Below are 19,955 nucleotides of genomic sequence, written 5' to 3'. Positions count from 1 at the left end.
ACCATCCTTGCACACTTTATGACTCCCTCCTTGAACCATCCCCATTCCTCCTCCACACCCAGCTCCACTCTATCCTTTACTCCCTCCCACTCCTCCTTCATCTTCTTTTCATACTCCTTCTCCTTTCCCTTTTCATTCAAAGAGTTCACTCTAAGAACCTCCCTACCTTTTGTCCCTTTCCTCTCTCTCCATCTATCCTCCACTCTCAACTTACCTTCCACCAAAAAATGATCTGATATTCCCCCATCCTCTCCCCTTAGCACATGTACATCCTTAACTCTTCCTATCATAATCCTATTTACCACTACATAATCCATTAGCGCTCTATCTACCACCCTTCCTTCCACCACCCTCTCCCATGTGTACTTAAGCTTGACTTTCTTCCAAAACACTGTATTTGCTATCATCAACTCTCTTTCTAGACACATTTCCACCATCAACTATCCACTACGATTCTTTCCTGGAACTCCACATTTCCCAACCACTCCATCGATTGGACCATTTCCTACCCTAGCATTAAGGTCTCCCAGTACTATTACATTGACATTTCTTCCTAGATCCTCTATGCACTCATTTAAATCTATCCAAAAGGCCTCCCTTTCTTCTACACTCTTCTCACTGCCAGGCCCATATGCACTTACAAAGACCCACATCTCCTTTCCCAGTTTCACCTTCATCCACATTATCCTTGAGGAAACCTCCTTCTACTCCACTACACGTTTACCTATCTCTTCACTTACTAGAATAGCCACCCCTTCCCTCCCTCACCCTCTCTTCACTCCTGATAACCTCCCACTTACACTCCCAAACTTACACTCACCCTTACCTTTCAACTCAAATCCAACACATCCATCTTTCTTCTCACAAACATATACCTATCTCTTCCCTTTTACTCTCATCTGTACCACATCCACGCACATTAAAAGACCCAAACCTTAGGGTGCTGGTCCGAAAACTCCCAGACCCTCTTATGCCTTCTCTTTTTTGTTTAGGAATGTCACCTGTGGGGCTACAAGGAGAAGGATGCCTAGTCCCAATCCCCGTCCCTTTCTTCTCGCCTCTTACGATCCAAGTGGGAATACTTGGTGGCAGTATTCTTTTCCCCCACCACAGAAAAAGAATACTCAGAGAAATGGTACAGGACAGCAACAAGGGATTGGGGGACAGCATAACGGAGGGACAGTCGTAGTATAAAAGTGTCATCATTTCTCTATGAACAGAGTTTTCCTCTATCATAGACAAAATGATGTGTGGCTCTGTTCCGTAGGGGCGCCCCATATAGACCCTAAAGTAACAACTGCATGCTACTTTGCCACAATAACAAGCAGCCAATACCCCATGCTGAACTTACTTCATAAGATGTAACAACAACTGGCATAACTGGAACAGCACAGTCCTCAACATTTACAGGGCAATTAAATTCTCTTCGCTTCTCAATACGTGTGGATTCTTTTCCGTGGTAGAGTATAACAGGAACCTGTTAAAAAATAAAGAAGTAAAAATATAGTAGAAAGATCTGTTGGGCCCAGCCGTGGAAGTGATGCACCTTATTGCAATGCTTCTGACCTAAGCAATGTAACGAAGGACATGGATAATCCTTCATCTTAGAGGGGCTGAGATAGGGATGTGGTTATATAGATTTTAATCAAATATAGCCACCACTCATATATAAAGGAAAGGGGTGCATTATATGTCAGGTTTGTGCTCTCTCTCTATTTATTTATTTATTTTTATTTTTTTAAAGAGTGGAGGGAGGGGGGAAGATGGGAGTGGAGTATGTGGGGATGGAATGGGTGGGAGTGGATTTTATGCCTTTGTTTTCTGGCTACCTCCCTTGTAAGTGGGGAAAAGCCTTTGATATATACATGTGTATGGAGTTTTCAAGGGTGGATCATTTTTGAAAATTGCATAAGTCCATCTTCCTTGCTCTATAGCAGTGGTTCTTAACCTTTTTCAGTGCCCATATCCCTTGTTATCTCAGAAAATTTTCTCGTACTCCCATCCAATACAAATACAATATGAAAAGGAATAGTGATACAAACCTTGCTTTGCTTTCTCATTGTAAATATACAGTACCATGCAGTAGCTATCATGTCTCGTACCCCCAGATAAAGGTTTTGTACCCTTTGGGGGTACAGGTACCCCAGGTTAAGAACCACTACTCTATAGGATATGGTGCTATTTGAATACCACAAGAGGACTGTGTCCCATGATGAAGATGATATTGTTTTTGGTATTAACAGGAGTGCTAAGGATGTTATATGGTAAGATAGTATTGTGTTGATTTCTGTTGTCTTCTACTGTTCTGGATACATTGCTGTTTGTAAAGTTTTCCAGTTTGCTCATGAATGAGACCACTGAGGTTATGGAGGTTGTGTAGCCTGTGAGAGGTGTATGGAGAAGTGAGAAATGGTCACTATGATGTAGGACTGTGGTTCTCAACCCCAGGGTCGCGACCCAAACTAGGGTCGCGAGGGTGTTTTTGAGGGTCGCCAGAGGGTCTTTTTTAACTTTTTTTTTCATTCAAGTTTCAAATGTATTTAAATTCATTGTGCTAGTAAATATAAACTGAACTTTAAAAACGAAAGTTTATAAACATTATGCAAGTACGTAGAAATATAACATGAAATGGTTGAATTTATTATTACAATTAGGGTCGCGACTCCAGGCTAAGAGTGGATTTAGGGTCGCAGCCAAAAAAGGTTGGGAAACACTGATGTAGGAGATCTGGTACACACAGAGATAGGTCAATAAATAAGCAGGTCACTGAAGGTGAATGTATATAGATCGGTTTGTTTCATAAAGTTGGCAATTGGGCTGTGGTGATCTCCCCGTGCCTTGCGACACTGCCTCTGACCCAGGGCAGTGGACAAGGTGCAGGGATGACCCGTCATCCAGGAGGTGCTAATATAAGAGGGAGGGTGGAGGGGTGGGAATGATTTTATGCCTTTTTCTTTTTGGCTACCTCCCTTGTAAGGGGGAAAAAGCCTTGGTATATGTATGTATTATTATTTACTATTTCCCTGCTAATAATTTAACTATACCTATGCATTTATTTATTTTGTTATTAACATTATTATAGTTTTAATTCATTTATTATTATGATTTTTTTCGCATCCAACCTAGATATGGACCAAAAGGTCTCCTTCTGGCATGCTCCGCCTTTGTAATCCTTTGTAGTTGTTTCAGAGGGTTTAGCTTGTTGAGTGTAGTTGGGAAGGCTTATGGGAGGATCTTGATTGAGAGTTTTAGGAGAGGAACAGAGGGAGTAATTGGTGAGGAACAGTGTGGTTTTAGGACAGGTTGGGGTTGTGTAGATCAGATTTTTGTGGTAAGACAGATATGTGAGAAAGCTAAAGGAAAAGGTAAGGATATTTTTGGGCTTTTATGGTTTGGAAAAGGCTTACAACAGGGTAGAAAGGAAGGCACTGTGGTAGTTACTGCAGATATTTGGGATAGGAGGAAAGCTGTTAAGAGGAGTCAAGAGTTTTTACGAGAGTAGTAGAGCTTGTGTTAGGATTAGAAATGGAGAGAGTGAATGGTTTGAGGTAAAGGTGGGACTTCGTCAGGGGTGGGTTATGTCGCCTTGGCTGTTCAATCTTTACATGGATGGGGTGATGCGAGAGGTGAATACATGTGTGGTGGGTCAGGGGTTGGAGATGGTTAAAGAAAATAGAGAAAAGTGGGAAATAAGCCAGTTGTTGTTTGGTGACAACACTGCACTTGTAGCAGGATCAGAGGAGGGATTGAGGAAGTTAGTGACAGTTTGAGAAGGTGTGTGAAAGAAGGAAGCTGAATATAAATGTGGGCAAAAGTAAGGTGATGAGATGTACAAAGGGAGAGAATGACAGCAGGCTGGAAGTAAGCATTAACCTCTTCACTCCAGGGCACATAACACGTCTGGCAGCATTAGCTGCCCGGCGTGCAATGTTGCGTCATAATAATTGCATTGTAAAAAATAAAGTCAGTGCTCAATCGTTCGTTCCCTTTCACCCGTATATTTTGATAACTATAGAAAATTGATGAAGCCAGTTTAGAGAGAATGGAGATTACATAGGTATGACTACAATAAATATAATCAAGATGCCGACGTCAGCATCATCGAGTACCCACTTCCTCCTCATGCCGCCTACGTAGGCGTCACCACATGGAAGTGGTTAAACACTTCCCCCCGGGCCAAAATCTCGCGGGCAGCATTAGCTGCCAGACATACGATGTTGCGTCATAATACTCGCATACAAATAGTCACCGCTTATATCGATTGTTCTCTCTTTCACCCATGAATTTTGATAACCATAGAAAATGTGATGAAGCCAGTTTAGAGAGTATGTCAGTTACGCAGGGACAACAACAATAAATATAATCAAGACGCCGATATGGCTGCCTCGCGTATCCACTTGCTCCTCATGCCGCCTATGTAGGCGGCACCGTATGGAAGAGGTTAAGGGAGAGAGACTGGAGGAAGTGGATAGTTTTAGATACTTGGGTGCGAACGTGGCAAGAAAGGGAGGAGTGAGGGTGGAGGTAGAATGTAGATTGTGAGAAGCAAGTCAATGCCTTGATGGGTTAAAAAGTGTAACGAGAAATAGACATCTGGGAATGAATGCTAAGAGGAGGTTATATGAAGGAGTTATTGTGCCAACAACACTGTACAGGGCAGAAAGAGGGAACATAAGAGAGGAAGAGAGAAGGAGTTTGAATGTGTTTGAGATGAAATATCTGAGAAGTATGGTACGGGTTACTAAGCTAGATACAGTGAGAAATGAGGTGAGGAGGAGATATTGGTGGAAAGGGAGCTGGGAGATAGGGTTAATAAAAGAGTATTAGGATGGTTTGGACACATGGAAAGAATGATTGAAGAAAGACTAGTAAAAGAGGTGTGGAAGGCAGAGGTGGAAGGAGTGAATATGAGGGGGCATCCTAGGATGAGATAGATGGATGGGGTCAAAGGGGCATTACAAAAAAGAGGAATGTTAAGGAAGGACAGGAGAGGGCAGAAGATAGGGGTGAATGGAGAAGGGTTGTGTATTGATGATGCTGTGATGCAGGAGGGGGAGTGGGTGGGGGATGGGGGGTAAGGAAGTATGTATGAGAAATAATTTGACGCAGCCCGAAGGGATTTCTCCCCATCTCCTTAAGAGTAGTGAAGAGTATTTATGAGAGTAGTAGAGCTTGTGTTAGGATTAGAAATGGAGAGAGTGAATGGTTTGAGGTAAAGGTGGGACTTCGTCAGGGGTGTGTTATGTCGCCCTGGCTGTTCAATCTTTACATGGATGGGGTGGTGCAAGAGGTGAATGCAAGGGTAGTGGGTCAGGGGTTAGAGATGATTAAAGAAAATGGAGAAAAGTGGGAGGTGAGCCAGCTGTTGTTTGCTCTAGCAGGATCAGAGGAGGGATTGAGGAAGTTAGTGACAGAGTTTGAGAAGGTGTGTGAAAGAAGGAAGCTGAAGATAAATGTGGGCAAAAGTAAGGTGATGAGATGTACAAGGGGAGAGAGTGACAGTAGGCTGGAAGTGAGCATTAAGGGTGAGAAACTGGAGGAAGTGAATAGTTTCAGATACTTGGGTGCGAATGTGACAGGAAAGGGAGGAGTGGGGGTGGAGGTAGAATGTAGATTGAGAGAAGCGGGTAAATGCATTGGTGGATTAAAAAGTGTAATAAGAAATAGACATTTGGGAATGGATGATAAGAGGAGGTTATATGAAGGAGTGATTGCGCCAACAGCAATGTATGGGGCAGAAACATGGAACATGAGAGAGGAAGAGAGGAGTTTGTGTTTGAGATGAAATGTCTGAGAAGTATGATAAGGGTTACTAGGCTAGATAGGGTGAGAAATGAGGAGGTGAGGAGGAGAACAGGGGTGGAAAGAGAGCTGGGAGATAGGGTTGATGAAAGAGTATTAGGATGGTTTGGACACATGGAAAGAATGAGTGAAGAAAGATTAGTAAAAGAAGTGTGGAAGGCGGATGTGGAAGGAGTGAATATGAGGGGACGTCCTAGGATGAGATGGATGGATGGGGTGAAAGGGGCTTTACAAAAGAGAGGAATGTCTGTAGAGGAAGGACGGGAGTGGACAGAAGATAGGGGTGAATGGAGAAGTGTTGTGTATAGATGTGGCTGTGATGCATGAAGGGGAGTGGGTGGGGGATGGGGGATGGGGGTGAGGAAGTATGTATGATAAAAAATTTGATGCAGCCCAAAGGGATTTCTCCCTGTCTTTTCCTCCTTTTCTGTATGAGGGGACGGAGAGGGGGGGTCCCCAAATTTATGAAGCGGCCTTGCTGTGGATGTGATGTGTCTTGCGACACTGTTTCTGACCCAGGCCAGTGGACAGGATGCAGGGATGACCCATCATCCAGGAGGTGCCAAGATAGGAGGGAGGGAGGAGGGTGGAGGGGAGTAGAATATATGGGAAATGAAATGGGTGGGAGTGATTTCTATGCCTTTTTCTTTTTGGCTACCCCCATGTAAGGGGGAAAAAGCCTTTGGTATATATATGTCCTTTTCTGCATGAGGGGACGGAGAGGGGGGTCGCCGATGAGGTCTTACTGTGGATGTGCTGTGTCTTGCGATACTGCTTCTGACTCAGGGCAGTGTACAGAATGCAGGGATGACCCGTCATCCAGAAGGTGCCAAGATGAGAGGGAGGGAGGAGGGTGGAGGAGAGTGGAATATGTAGGGGATGGAATAGGTGGGAGTAGTTTCTATGCCTTTTCCTTTTTGGCTACCCTCCATGTAAGGGGGGAAAAAAGCCTTTGGTGTATGTATGTATATATGCCAAATGTGAAGGAGGATAGGGAGTGAAGGGTAGTTGCAGTGGGAAGTGCTAAGAAAATGACTGTGATGAGTAAAATTGGAGGAGAAATAAGGAAAGATGAAGTGAAAGCAGCTGTTAAGATGATGAGAGCAGGTAAGGCACCTGGTCTGGATGGATGTCATGCAGAATGTCTGAAAAAAGGAGGTACAGTGATGGTGGACTGGCTGGTGAGGTTATTTAATGTTTGTTTAAGAGAGGGTAGAGTGCCAGAGGACTGAAAGAGTGCCTCTATAGTTCCTCTTTACAAGGGAAAGAAGGGCAAGTATGAGTGTAGTAGTTTCAAAGGGATTAGCTTGCTGAGTGTAGTTGGGAAGGCTTATGGGAGGATCTTGAGTGAGAGGATTAGTAGAGGAACAGAGGGAGTAATTGGTGAGGAACAGTGTGGGTTTAGGATGGGTAGAGGTTGTGTAGATCAGATTTTTGGGGTAAGACAGATAAGTAAGAAAGCTATAGGAAAAGGTAAGGATGTTTTTTGGGCTTTTATGGATCTGGAAAAGGCTTATGACAGGGTAGACAGGAAGGCACTGAGGGAGGTTTTGCAGATATACAGGATAGGAGGAAAGCTCTTAGCTGTCAAGAGTTTTTACGAGAGTAGTAGTGTGTGTGTCAGGATTAGAAATGGAGAGAGTGGTTTGAGGTAAAGGTGGGACTTTGTCAGGGATATGTTATGTCACCCTGGCTGTTCAATTTATACATGGATGGGGTGGTGCGAGAGGTATGCATGGGTGGTGGGTCGGTTTGGAGATGGTTAAAGAAGATGGAGAAAACTGGGAGGTGAGCCTACTGTTGTTTGCAGATGACACTGCACTTATTGCAGGATCAGAGGAAGGATTGAGCAAGTTGGTGACAGAGTTTGGGAGAGTGTGTGAATGAAGGAAGTTGAAGATAAATGTGGGTAAAAATAAGGTGATGAGATGTACAAGGGGTGAAAATGGCAGTAGACTGGAAGTGAATATTAAGGGAGAGAGACTGGAGGAAGTGGATAGTTTTAGATACTTGGGTGCAAATGTGGCAGGAAAGGGTGGAGTAGAGGTGAAGGTAGAGTGTAGATTGAGAGAAGCGAGTAAATGCCTTGGTAGATTAAGGAGTGTAATGAGAAAGAGACATTTGGGAATGGATGCTAAGAGGAGACTGTATGAAGGAGTGATTGTGCCAACAGCACTGTATGGGGCAGAAACATGGAATATAAGAGAGGAGTTTGAATGTGTTTGAGATGAGGTGTCTGAGAAGTATGATAGGGGTTACTAGGCTGGACAGAGTGAGAAATGAGGAGGTGAGGAGGAGAACAGGGGTGGAAAGGGAGTTAGGAGATAGGGTGGATGAAAGAGTATTGGGATGGTTTGGACACATGGAAAGAATGATTGAAGGAAGACTAGTGAAAGAGGTGTAGAAGGCAGATGTGGATGGAGTGAACATGAGGGGGTGACCTAGGATGAGATGATTGGATGGGGTAAAAGGGGCTTTGGGGAAGAGGGGAATGTCTGTTGAGGAAGGATGTGAGAGGACAGAAGACAGGGGTGAATAGAAAATGGTTGTTTATGGATGATGCCGTGATGCATGAGGTGGAATGGTTGGGGGATGGGGGGTGAGGTGAGCAAAATTTGACACAGCCCAAAGGGATTTCTCCCCGTCTTCTCCTTTTCTGCATGAGGGGACGGAGAGGGGGGTCACTGATCTAATGAAGCGGCCTTGCTGTGGATGTGCTGTATCTTACGACACTGCTTCTGACCCAGGGCAGTGGACAAGATGCAGGGATGACCTGTCATCCAGGAGGTGACAAGATAAGAGGAAGGAAAGAGGGAGGAGGGAAGTGGAGTGTATTAGGAATGGAATGAATGGTAGTGGTTTTTATGCCTTTGTTTTTTGGCTGCCTCCCTTATAAGGGGGAAAAAGCCTTTGGTATATGTAGGTATATATTACAAATATATTTATACATATATATATACACACACACACACACACACACACACACATACACGAAGCAGACACGGTCGAAGCAGGACATCCCAGAACGAACGCTCTGATCCGCTACCTAGCGATTCATGAACGAACAAATTTAAAGAGGACCTGGTTTTTTAAATGGTTATGGTGTCGTGAAAGCGAAAGTTCGCTTGGACCAAAATGTAAACATCTTGGTATCTCCATTTTATCTCTTTTTTTATTATTATTATTATTTTTCATTGTTCTTTCTAAAAAGAAAAAAAAAAAGAAAGAAAACAAAAAAAAATGGAAAGAATCAAAGAAACTCCAAAACTAGAATCAAAACTCCATCTGGTGTCATTCGAAAGAGGACATGTATTTCTCAGATACCAAGGGAATACCAAAGGTTTGAAAGAGTTTTTTTCGGGGTTTGAACGGGAAGGAAATATCCATAGGGGATTAGAAATGGATTGAGAACCCAGGTATAACACTATAATATGAAATAGAGATTTTAATGACATTTTGGATGATTTAATAGAAATCAAAAGTGAGTACAAAATAATGTACAAAGAAGTAGATATGCTAAGGAAAGCCAATGAGGAGAATAGGGAGATAGATGACTTAAAAAAGGAATTAAATAAATTAAAGGTAGAAAATGAAAGGTTAAAAAGTGAAGACATAAATAGGAATGAGGCATTAAAAAAGATGAAAGATCAAATGCAAGAAGTGACTGAAAAGGTGCAAGAAAAAATAAAAGAAAATGAGTTACAGGAAATAAAAAAACAGTGTAAAGTTGAACAGGAATGTCAAAAAGTATCATTTAAAGAAATAATGGAGCAACAGGTCAAGGAAAATACCAAGGAAACGGTGATCAAAGTAATCAAAGAGAAAGGCAACTTAGGGAAACAGTAGATAAAAAAAAAAGATGCATTGTAATCTATGGCATTAAAGAGGGAAAAGGAGAAGAAAGAGATCGCTAAGGAAATTCTGAAAGAATTACAAGCGGAAGGACAAGGCTTCGATAGAGAAATTGAGGAAACCATTAGGATAGGCAGATACTCTAAAGAAAGCAATACAGGCCTGAAAGTGAAGCTTAGATCTCAGACAATTGCAGAGGAAGTACTATCCAGAACAACGAAATTAACAAATAGTGAACATTACAAAAATATATGGATAAAAAAGAAACGAGGAAGAAAAGGAACTTAAAAATGAAGTGAATGAAAAAAAAAAAAAAAAAAAAAAAGAGAACTTGAAACTGGAGGGAAAAATAAAAAAAAAATTGGAAAGTGGTGGACCTGAGGCTGAGAAAATGGTATATACGGAAAAAGGAATAGACAGAAAAAGACAAGGAGAAATGAAATTGAAAATAGCTTATACCAATATAGATGGAATAACTTCAGGAATGAATGAATTAAATGATTACCTGGCCTTAGAAAAACCAGACATAATGGGAATAGTGGAAACTAAACTAAAGTATACTCCACCACCCAACACTGAGGGACAAGGTTCATACAATTGCTGGACAAAGAACAGAAAGGATAAACAGGGTGGCGGAGTATTAATTTTGACTAATAAAGATTTAAATGTAACAAAAATAACTGAAGGAGAAAATAATGTAGAATCAATTATGATACAAATTGAAAGCAAACATATGAAGAGTAGAAAATTTGTGGTGGTGTATGTGCCCCCCAAAACACAGTCCTGTACGGAAAGTGATCAGTCCAAAATATTAGAAGATACAAAACATGAATTAACTACTATACTGAAGGACAGAGGAAATACAGTAATTATGGGTGACTTTAATTCAAAAGAAATATGTTGGGAGGAAATGACAGTGAAGGGTGGAGAGGAATTCTGGTGCAACGTTCTGCTCGGCATGACCATTGAATACACAATGAATCAGTGGATAAGGGAAAATACCAGATACAGAGGTAGTGAAGAACCATCAAGGCTGGACTTAATAATTATGACAGAGACTGAAATTGTCAACAAATTTGATTACTAAACTCCAATAGGAAAGAGTGATCATGTGCTAAAAGAATTTGAGTTGAAAGAGCAAATGGATCAGAGCAGAAATGATAAACATAGAATAGGAAGACTAATGTACAACAAAATAAATTTTGAGAAACTCATAAAATTCTTTCGCAATGCAAACTGGGAAAATTCCTATATGAAGAAACAGGAATGGAAGAGAAATGAAATATACTAAAAGAAATTTACAATGAGGGAGTTTATAAATACGTACCGCAACAAAATATGGAAAGAACATACATAAAAAGCTGGTGCAACAAAATGTGTAGTGACTAAGGATAAAAGAGATAAAGCTTGGAAGAAATGGAAAAGACAAGAAAACAAGCAAATGGTAAATGTACATCAAACTAAGAAATGAGTATATAACAATACACAGAGATGAAAAGATAACTTAAAAAAAAAAAAAAAAAAAAAAAAAAAAAAAAAAAAATGCAAGGAAGAACCCGAACTATTTTACAGGTATGTAAATGGCAAACTGAAGAACAAACAAGAAATAGAAAAGTTGTGCCAAGGTAAACATGAACATACAGAATTGGAAATGGCTGAAATTATGAACCTTTTCAAATCAGTATTCACAACAGAAAACTCACCTAACTGTGAGGAAATAGAGATATCCCCCTCAATGAAAGAAATAATTGTAACACAAAAGGAAATCAGCGACCAAATCAACCCTTGACGTCAGAAAATCACATGGTCCAGACGGAATTGCAAATTGGATACTGAAAGAATGCATGGAAGAATTAACACACATAATATACAATATAATTAAATTCGCACTTGATATGGTTTAATGTCATACACTTCCCCCTTATTGGGAGGCTAGGATGATGCCCCTCACAGAGGGCTTTGTAGCACTTAAAGAAGGAAAAGTACCACAGGACTGGAAGAAGGCAAACACTGTACAGATTTATAAGGGAGGAAACAAGGAAGACCCATCAAATTACAGACCGGTCTCCCTGACAAGCACAGTAGCAAAATTTTGCAAAAGGAGTAGAGTATTATATGAAATTCTTTGCAGACGATGCAAAAATACTAAAGAAAGTAAAAATGGAGGAGGATTGCAACTCATTGCAACAAGACTTGGACAAGATCTGGAAATGGACTCAAAAGTGGGAAGTGAAATTCAATATCAAGAAATGTAGTATAATGGAATTTGGAAAAAGTAAAAACAGAATATCGAGAGATTATAAAATTGGTGAAGTCAAAAAAGTAAACTCGGAAAAAGACCTTTGAGTGATGATCAGCAAAGACATGACACCGTATAAGCATATTAATAATATAGTCGGAGGAACCTAAAATTTATTGAGGTCAATAAAAGTGGCATTTGCCTATTTGGACGAGGAAATTATAAAAAAATTAACTACACTAATAAGACCAAAACTCAAGTACGCAGCAACACTATGGACCCCCAGTACCAAAAAGAATATAAAGAAGTTAGAAAGAATACAAAGAGCAACAACTTTTTCCAAAATGACATATGAACAAAGACTGTCCAAATTAGAATGACCAACTTTGGAACAAAGAAGGGAAAGAGGAGACTTACTAATTATGTATAGATTTATGAAGGGAATGGAAATCTTAGATAAGAATGACTTATTGAAATGGGACAATGGAAAAACAAGAGGACACGAAAAAAAAAAACTTCCCACAGAGTGTGATAGATACTTGGAACAAATTGGACAAAGAAGCAGTGTGTGCAAACACTATTAAAGATTTTAAGAAAAAAACTTGATGCTGAGAGATACAAAGGTCACCACGAGCATAGCTCCCTTCCTGTATAATACAACTAGGTAAATACACACATTTTATATATATATATATGAAGGTGGAAAAAGAAGTCACGGGTCTTTTTCCACCTTCATCAACTTGTCACAATGTACCAACATATATATATATATATCAAGGACTACTATTACACAAGATGTGCGGACCCAGATCCCTGGGTCTGCTAGCGGAGGCCATTGCTTTCTTTGTACATACATACATACCTATACCAAGGCTTTTTCCCCTTACAAGGGAGGTAGCCAAAAAGGAAAGGCATAACATTATTCCCATCCATTCCATCCCTGAATACACTCCACACCCCTCCACCCTCCCTCTTATCTTAGCACCTCCTTGATGACGGGTCATCCCTGCACCCTGTCCACTGCCCTGGGTCAAAAGCAGTGTCCCAAGACACAGCACATCCACAGCAAGGACGCTTCATTAAATCTGCGACCCCCCCCCTCTCCGTTCCCCCCATGCATAAAAGGAGAAGATGGGGAGATATCCCTTTGGGCTGCGTCAAATTTTGCTCACACATACTACCTCACCCCCCATCCCATTCCACCTCATGCATCACAACATCCTCCATTCACCCCTGTCTTCTGTCCTCTCCCGTCCTTCCTCAACAGACATTCCCCTCTTCCCCAAAGCCCCCTTCACCATATCCATCCATCTCATCCTAGGACGTCCCTTCATGTTCACTCCCTCCACATCTGCCTTCCATACCTCTTTTACTAGTCTTTCTTCACTCATCCTTTCCAGTCCAAACCATCCTAATACTCTTTCATCAACCCTATCTCCTAACTCCCTTTCCACCCCTGTTCTCCTCCTCACCTCCTCATTTCTCATTCTATCTAGCCTAGTAACCCCCATCATACTTCTCGGACACCTCATCTCAAACACATTCAAACTCCTTCTCTCTTCCTCTCTTATGTTCCATGTTTCTGCCCCATACAGTGCTGTTGGCACAATCACTCCTTCATACAGTCTCCTCTTAGCATCCATTCCCAAAATGTCTATTCCTCATTACACTCTTCAATCCACCAAGGCATTTACTCGCTTCTCTCAATCTACATTCTACCTCCACCTTCACTCCACCTTTTCCTTTTCTTTGTACATACATACATATACCAAGGATTTTCCCCCCTTTCAAGGGAGGTAGCCAAAAAGGGAAAGGCATAAAAACACTCCCACCCATTTCATCCCTAAATACACTCCACACCCCTCCCACCCTCCCTCTCATTTTATATTGGACAAATATCAAAACTAGAAACCTAACATTGTATATAAGACAAATATATCAACTATTGACTTATTCAATGCAATATAAGTTAATATAAACTTTTATAGTGAAATAAGAAACTATTTTTAAGGCACTGCTATGCTTTGAAATACCAATTTTAGCCGGACTTAAGGGGGTACGCGACACCTGGGGGGGTGAATTTGGTCAAGATATGGCATTTTTCAAAACTGTGTTCAAAATGTTCGTATACCATTTAGAAATAAATCCCGACAAATAATTTTCCAGCCGTGCGCAATTTAAAGGTCTTGGGTGAGGTTTAAAGGGACAGAGTTAAAGGCGCAACCCACACTAGAGAGAGGCGTGCCATTTAGGACCTTCAGGCGCATCGAATAACGTTGAAATTTGATTGAATTTATGCTCGCCCAGTGCTTCAATGGCCAGTACGATGGTGGAGAGGAAGGGAGGAAGGTGGAGGGAGAAGTTTTGCCAACTTTGAGCGAAGCTAAGCGTCAGTTACCGGCTAGCTCTGAAAGGAAAAGTGCGCATGTCTCATGAGCTCTCATTGCAATCTATTACTTTAGCTAGTACATATTACTCTTTAGTACAGTCATCATGGGTAGCAAAAAGAACAAAAGAACATCCGCAATGACAAAAAACAGCAGTTAAAGATGGCAAGCAGTCAAAGACGACTAGCCAAGACCTCACCACCTCTCACTCCACCACCGCCCTTACCTGCACCTCTGTGACAGTGACAGAGGTAAAGGACAACATTAGACTAAACAATTCAAAGAGGAAGATTAAATCCAAAGAAGAAAGCAAGAGGAAAAAGATCAAGGCTATACAGGAAGAAGAGAGAAGAAGGGACATCATATGATGCTGGAGGGGGTGCCCTACCAACATAGATTGGTGAGGGGTATCTGATGAGGAAAGAGAAGGTGCCCACTGCTGGAAAATAAACCTCTTTCCAATGATTTAGATACCCTGAAGACCCCCAGCAGTGAGGTTTCATATGAAGAATCCGCCAAAGGTGAAAAAAAGCAAATTATATGATGGTGTCGTCTGTGCGTCGTCACTACTGTCATATACTTATACTTTAGTTTTTCAGTATTTAACCCATTCAACTCCGATGACAAGATGTCTTGTCATTTGGTCAAATAAAACAAAAAATCATAATAAAACAACAAAATGTTTGATGATCAAACAGCACCAGAAAAATATGACGTCATCAGTCCTCCTCCTCGAGGAGGAGGACTGACGACGTCATATTTTTCTGGTGCTGTTTGATCATCAAACATTTTGTTGTTTTATTATGATTTTTTTTTTATTTGACCAAATGACAAGACATCTTGTCATCGGAGTTGAATGGGTTAAAGTACTTATAATTAAAATATGTTGATGATTTTTACTGTACTTACTCATTATATAAGAATTAAGCCATGAAAAAATCAGTCAAATTGGTGAAACTATAAGCAAGGTACAGATATATCTATATTTCAAGTTGCCATATCTCCGTTCGATATATATATATATTTTTTTTTACTTTTTTTAATCATAAAAAATCTAAAATACATCAGATTTAGATGAAACTTACAGGGAATATTACTTTTAGTAACTGCTAGGGCCGATCGTTCGAATATTTTGAATAGGATGAAAGAGTTCGGAGTAATAATGGAAACAAGACCAAAAAAAAATTATTTTTCACGATTTTTGCCGGACATTAAAATTGAAATGCCTGTATGCAAAAATATAAAGGAAATTGTTCAATTACTCAATGACCGGCCCTAGGTGTGCCTACTGACTAATCATAGCCAAAATATAAAACAAATTGGTCCACATATTATGGTGCTGTGCACTTTTAAATGTCGCTACTGGTATATGTACATGTGTACATATGGACATACATCATTCTGTTTTACCTAAAATGTAGGCAACATGGATACCTATTTACCTGAGAAGTTTCAGCTCTTTACTCTAAATAATTTAGAAAATGACCTACAGGTGTCGCGCATACCCCCTTAACAGGTATTATTATATGAAGTTAGTGGACACCAGGGTTGGCGATTTTTTTTTTATCTTTTTAAAAAATATTTTAAAAAATCTATTTTTTTTTTTTTTAAATCAGATTTATTTGATTTAGATTTTTTTTATAGATTTTAAATATATGGGATATGTGGGATTGCTATGTGATATGCGATCTGATTGCTAAAGGACATTTTTAGCATATCAATATAAGGAGCAGTGTTATATAGACTTGCCACAAGTATACAAGGAACGGTATAGGCCGTATGTGAGGACGGTATGCTCAGGTTCACTCGATTCCTCCAAGAGTTTTCTCATCTTGGTGACATTTGCTGCATTGTCTGTCACAACACTTCCAATGTGACCACCAAAATCTTGTTCAGCCTTCTTGATCGAATTTTGTACAAGTTGTAGAAGATATTCAGCAGTGTGAGGTTTCCCTGATGTGTCTATTGTGTCAACTAAATAAATCTGACAAGTGGATGTAGTTAGTGACACATATTATGGGCTCATTATGGATGTTAGACCACCCATCAATTAAAAGACATACAGTTTCATTATTCAGGTCATCTGCACACTTTTTATATTCCTTTTCATACACAAGATCCAAGTACTTATCAGCAATATCTTTTCTGGATGGAAGAATATAACCTGGCCTCAGGTTCTGAACCATCTTGAGAAACTGAGGATGCTGAACAAGACGAAATGGTGAATTTGTAGCAGATATAATTCTTGCAACTTCTTTGTCGAGATTTTCCTTTTGAGAGGCCTAAGTTTTTATGATAAATCTGTTCAGATGTTGATGACTTTCTTTTAGATGAAAATGATTTAGCAGAAGTGGTGCCTGTGGAGGAGTCTGATAGTGACCTTTTTAATGGTGGAGTCAGGTTTGCAGATAATTCAAGTGGAGCCAATGATGAAGGGATTGAAACTGTTGATACAGATCCTGAAATGGAAACAGAAAATTTTAACATATTGCATAATTTATAAATGAATAAATAAATTAATGAATACAAGTGTGATTTAGGCTACTTTTGAGTACAATAGTTATTTTTTTTAGATAATGATCATATTCACACAAGCCACTAAATTATTTGAAAATAATTAACAGGATATGAAATAGGTGGGCTTGGAATTCAGCCCACACAGGATTCAGTCCACTTTTAAATTCACTAAAAATAATGGGTTAGTTGGGTTAGGTTAGGCTAAATCCCTTTGGGCTGAATCCCATGTGGGCTGAATTCCAATGGAACCTATGAAGTATATTACACAATGTTGAATGAAATGAATAACAATCATCTGGGCCCCAAAGTTGAGTGCTCTCCATTGTTCATCAAATTTATATAGTTGCGTATGAAAAGGGAGGAATGCACACAATATAAGAGATGTCCCAAGAGAATGGAAGCTAGCTAATGTTACTCCCATATTCAAAAAAGGTGACAAAAAGAAACCAAATAACTATAGGCCTATAAGTTTGACTTCGATCGTAGGAAAAATAATGGAAACTATCATCAGAGATGATATCAAATATCATTTAGAAAGTAACCGTTTGATTAATGATAGCCAGCATGGTTTCAGACGGAAACGTTCTTGCGTGACTAACTTACTCGAATTCTACAACACAGTTATCTCGAATTATGACAAAAGAAACAATATAGATTTAATATATCTAGATTTTGCAAAAGCTTTTGATACCGTCCCACACGAAAGACTACTTACTAAATTAGCTTTGCATGGAATAAGTGGTAGCCTATTAGGTTGGACTAGTAATTGGTTGAAAGGTCGAAAACAGAGAGTTGTTTTAAATGGAAAAACTTCTGGATGGAAAAGTGTTGCAAGTGGAGTTCCTCAGGGTTCCGTTCTTGGGCCACTTCTATTCATAGTATATATAAATGATATAGATCATAGACTAAAATCTACTGTTTCCAAATTTGCTGATGATACAAAACTGTGCGGAATGGCAAATGATCACTCAAACCAATTAGATATTCAAGAAGATTTAGATCAATTACAGCAATGGTCTGAAAAGTGGCTAATGAAATTTAACACAAGTAAATGCAAGGTAATGCACATAGGTAAAAATAACAGTAAGTACGATTACAAGTTATTTGGAAATTCGTTAACAAAAGTGGATAGTGAAAAAGATCTCGGCGTAATTATCAGTAACGACCTCAAATCATCCAAGCAGTGTATTTCAGCCTCTGAGAAAGCAAATAAGATTCTGGGATTGATTGCGCGATCTTTTGATTTCAAAAGTCCATCACTCATTAACAAGCTATATAAATCGTTAGTTCGTCCACATTTGGAATATGCTGTTTCCGTATGGTCACCGAATCTCATTAAAGACATTGACAGACTGGAAAAAGTACAACGGTGAGCCACAAAACTGATTCCAAATATCAAAAATAAATCATACGAAAATCGACTTAAGCACATGAATCTGTTTTCCCTAAAAAAGCGTAGACTCAGAGGTGACTTGATACAGGTCTTTAAGATTTTAAAGGGAATTAACAACATCAAAAGTGACCAAATTTTCACATTGAATGAGAATCAGACAAGAAACAATGGTCTCAAACTGTCCGGAAATAGATTCAATTTGGAAGTAGGTAGAAACAACTTTGCCAACCGTGTAGTTAATGAATGGAATAAACTTCCTGCACAGGTAGTGCAATGTAGTTCAGTTCGAAGCTTTAAGAATCATTTAGATAAATACCTAAGTAAGATGCTGTAATGATTATAATTTATGTTATATTATTTGTTTTTGTTTTGTTATAATGTCTGTCTGATCTTCATTTATTATTAGTTATATGTCAATTTATAATCATTTACTATTTACCTTTTTGTTTGTTATTCAACTATACATATGCATTTATGTATTTTATTTGTTATTTTTACATTATTATAGTTTTAATTTATTATTAATATGATTTTTTTTTTTTTTGCATCCGACCTAGATATGGATCAAAAGGTCTCTTGTCGGCATGCTCCGCCTTTGTAATCCTTATAAGAAACTTATTTACCTGGGTCATCAATTTCTTCTTCTGTATGCTGTAGCTGACCTTAGCATTTATCTGTGAGATTTTCGAGATTTTAATCTTGACACAATGCCCTGTAGTTCCTGGCTGCAGTCTTTGCATTTAGCTCAGTACCCTTTGCCAGAGGTTGTTGGTAGTTTTTCAAAATAATTCCAGACAGGATAATTTTTTCTGCCTGAAGGAACCACTCTGCCAGGTCCAGAAGACACCCTCCCTGGTTGATTCCAAAGCAACAACTGACTCAGTGAGAAGCTGCTTACCTAGAACAAGTTTCAACAAGAATCTTGTTGAAACTTGTTGTGGGCTGCACAGTGTAGGCTTATACAGTTCCTTGTATACGTGTGGCAAGTCTATATAACACTGCTCCTTATATTGATATGCTAAAAATATCTTTTAGTAATAAGATTGCATATCAGATAGCAATCCCACAATATCTAAAATCTATGTAAAAAAAAAAAATCTATTTGAATAAAATAAATCTGATTAAAAAAAATATATATATATATATATATATTTTTTAAGATAAAAAACATCACCAACCCTGGTGTCCACTAACCTCATACAATAATACCTGTTAAGTCCGGCTAAAATTGGCATTTCAAAGCATAAGTGCCTTAAAAATAGTTTCTTATTTCACTATAAGTCAATAGTTGATATATTTGTCCTATATACCGTATTTTTTGGACTATAAGGCGCGGGCAAAATTCTTAAAATCGGCCAAAATCGGGTGGTGCGCCTTATGTGTGGCTTCAGTGCAAAAAATGCCTCGGACAGTGACGTACTATCTTGACACGTTTCGTAGCTAGCCTGCCGACGGCAACAGTGCATAGTCCTAGCAAAAATTACAACGAAGTTATAACCAAGATACATGTATCTTGACAAGAAAATTGCGAAAACTGAAACAGTTTTCGAGTCCATGCCACCGCATTCATTCATGCTATCATGGCTATGACATGATAGCATCCACAACACAGACAGCCATTTTGCATTGGTCTAGTCTCGCTCCACTCAGACTGTAGTCATTTGGGTATTCTTTTAGTTTCGACCATGGGCGCAATATAGCAATAAAAAATTAATTATTAATTTTGTAAATCAACCCCTTCCATACGGTGCCGCATACGTAGGCG

The 19,955-nt window shown here is 39.5% G+C and overlaps 1 protein-coding gene across 4 annotated transcripts in view; it reads right to left on the bottom strand.

Moving 5' to 3' along the window:
- Window positions 1-19,955, bottom strand: part of LOC143035843 (lymphoid-specific helicase-like) — a 115,578-nt gene that overhangs the window by 49,088 nt on the left and 46,535 nt on the right. For 3 of the 4 annotated variants that reach the window (XM_076202902.1, XM_076202903.1, XM_076202904.1), the window contains exon 8: window positions 1,352-1,477. The exons of the other annotated variant lie outside the window; for it this stretch is intronic. In XM_076202902.1, the coding sequence (XP_076059017.1) occupies window positions 1,352-1,477 (126 nt within the window). The remainder of the gene's footprint in view (window positions 1-1,351; window positions 1,478-19,955) is intronic. 4 annotated transcript variants of the gene reach the window in all.

Source organism: Oratosquilla oratoria, chromosome 19, assembly GCF_046742065.1.
Source record: "Oratosquilla oratoria isolate Oo_2021 chromosome 19, ASM4674206v1, whole genome shotgun sequence".
In the NCBI taxonomy this organism is placed as follows: domain Eukaryota; kingdom Metazoa; phylum Arthropoda; class Malacostraca; order Stomatopoda; family Squillidae; genus Oratosquilla; species Oratosquilla oratoria.
Note: the sequence above shows the minus strand (reverse complement) of the source record. Positions and strands in the feature narration are given on the sequence as shown.